At 54.8% G+C, this 2,373-nt stretch overlaps 1 protein-coding gene across 1 annotated transcript in view; it reads right to left on the bottom strand.

The window, feature by feature from the left end:
- PTPRS (protein tyrosine phosphatase, receptor type, S) overlaps positions 1–2,373 on the bottom strand; it is a 92,610-nt gene that overhangs the window by 77,784 nt on the left and 12,453 nt on the right. The window contains exons 2-3 of the mRNA XM_011967475.1: positions 1,675–1,820; positions 924–1,065 (exon numbers count right to left, since the gene is read on the bottom strand). Of these exons, the coding sequence (XP_011822865.1) occupies positions 924–1,065; positions 1,675–1,820 (288 nt within the window). The remainder of the gene's footprint in view (positions 1–923; positions 1,066–1,674; positions 1,821–2,373) is intronic.

The raw sequence follows: 2,373 nt of genomic DNA on the forward strand, positions 1-2,373 counted from the left end.
GGAGGCTGAGGCAGGAGAATTACTTGAACCTGGGGGGCGGAGGTTGCAGTGAGCTGAGATAGTGCCACTGCACTCCAGCCAGGGCAACAAAGCAAGACTCTGTCTCAAACAAAAAAAAAGAATTGCACCTGAACAAGGCCAGCAAGCAGCCCCGCAGGCCTGTGTGAATGTCTGGGGAAGTGGGGCAGCTATCTCCGCCTACCTAGCATCTGTTCATCCTTTATTTTTTGTAGAGATGGGGTCTCACTATGTTGCCCAGTCTGGTCTCACACGTGATCCTCCCACCTCAGCCTCCCAAAGTGCTGGGATTGCAGGTGTGAGCCGCCATGCCCAATCCTGTTTATCCTTATTCCTTTGGCGAAATGACACTCACTCTTGGCTCCAGGGAGGAGTCCAGCCAATCAGAGTGTTTGTTCTTCCTGAGCCACAGTGATTAGTTCAGGGAGGGGCATGGGATCCAAGTTCACTGGGGGTGGGGGAAGTCGCACTAAGGATAACATCAATACAGAAGGAAACAAAGCCAAGAGACAGAGAGTGAACTCTGAGAAAATTCAATGAGCCCCTGGATCCAGCTGAACCTGAAGCCAGCCACTCCACGGAATTTTAATTCTGCACATCAATTATCTTTCTCACTTGAACCCATCTGAGTTGGATCAGCCTCTTGTCATCAGAAGCACATGATGAAGATTATAAATTAGGATGATTCTAGTCTCTCAATTCCTTCCTTTCTTGCAAAGGCACAATAAATCCCCACCAGTAGGCTCTGGGCCCTGAGAGTGTTACTGGTTCAAGAAGGGAGATCAAGGTCCTCCCAGAAAAACCAAAGTAGGAAGGTTTGGGCTCACTTTCATGTATTCCTTTGGTGCTTGTCCCCAAAGCCCAGGGCCCGGTTCATCCTCCACCCACCCTGGGGAGCCCAATACCTCGGAGGACAGTGAGCTTGGCATGGACTGTAATCTCCCCAACCGAGTTCTGGGCCACACACTCGTACACGTTTTCATCCCGCGGTGTCCTCAGAGGCTGGATCCTCAGCACTGCCCCCGCACTCTCATCAAACTCAATCGTCTGCCGTGGGCAGGGGAAAAAAGGACAGGGTGAGGATAGTGTCCCCAGGAAGGTTCCTGTCTAGGCTGGGCTGTAGGGGGATGGCAGTCAGCCCCATGATCCTGGGGGTGACCGGGAGAAGAGCTGGAGGCTGAATGTGCATGTGTGTCGGTGTCCAGTATAAATGCTTGGGAGACAGAGACCAGATTTGGGTACATGTGAGAACAGGGTGTTGTGTGCATGTGTGACTGCGATGAATGTTTGCAAGCCCATGTGACAGGCATGCACAGGCGTGTGAAGACATGCGGAATGTGGCAATGTGCATGTGTGATCATGTGCACGTATTCAGAGTTGTAAAGTTCCTTTTGTGTGCACTGGTGCTGTGTACACTGAGCTGTGAAGAAGACTCAGAGAGGGCAGGGCTTTGCTTGAGGCCACACAGCATGGAGCTGGTAGAACAAGTGAGGCGGGCAGGGCCCCAGCTGGAGTCTGCACAGCCACACTTGCCCGGCCACCGACGCCTGGGCTCCACCTGGGGAATGTGTCCACGATGTCTTCTGTGGCTGAGGTGCTATGGCCCTGCCTTGGGGGAGCGTTGACCCCGGGCTGCCTCTCCCCACCCCGACTCACCTCAAAGCGCTGAGAGTTGACCTTCTTGCCTTTCTTGTTCCAGGTCACTCGTGGCTTGGGGTCGCCCGTGGCTTGACACACGAAAGAGGCCACACCCCCGGACACACCAATCTGGTCCTTGGGTTCTTTGATAAACCTGGGGGGCTCTGGGGATACGGCAGAAAGAAGGGGGGAGCTGATGGGTCCAGGCATCTGGCTAGGATACCACAGAGCCACGAAAACCTGCCCTCCACCCTCTGCCCATAGAAATGCCACGTGGCCAATGGAGAGAGAGGGAGGAAAGGGAGGATGACAATGAACACCCTCCCACCTCACCCCCCGCCATGGCACCCAGGTAGCCACATATCCCCACTTTCACCTGCAACAGCCACACCTGCCCACACATGGACACAACCTCACCTGGGCACACCTGCTCAGACACACTGCCACTGGGAAAGATGGGAGACCCGTGAGATGTGGGGTCCCTAAATTTAGCACCTGAACCCCCCTCCATGGTGACCAGCCAAACCCTGGAGGGCCCTGAAAACACCTACAAGAAGGTAACTTGGTCTAATTCCCTGGTGAGACACGTGAGGAAACGGAGGCACCCAGCATGGGGGTGACCATGGGATATGAGGCCAGAGCCAGCATTCGAACCCAGAGCTCTGGCTTCTCGGGAGGCATCCAGGACATGGCTGGACACAAGGGGTCAGTGCCCAC

This window comes from Mandrillus leucophaeus, unplaced genomic scaffold, assembly GCF_000951045.1.
Source record: "Mandrillus leucophaeus isolate KB7577 unplaced genomic scaffold, Mleu.le_1.0 Scaffold8, whole genome shotgun sequence".
In the NCBI taxonomy this organism is placed as follows: domain Eukaryota; kingdom Metazoa; phylum Chordata; class Mammalia; order Primates; family Cercopithecidae; genus Mandrillus; species Mandrillus leucophaeus.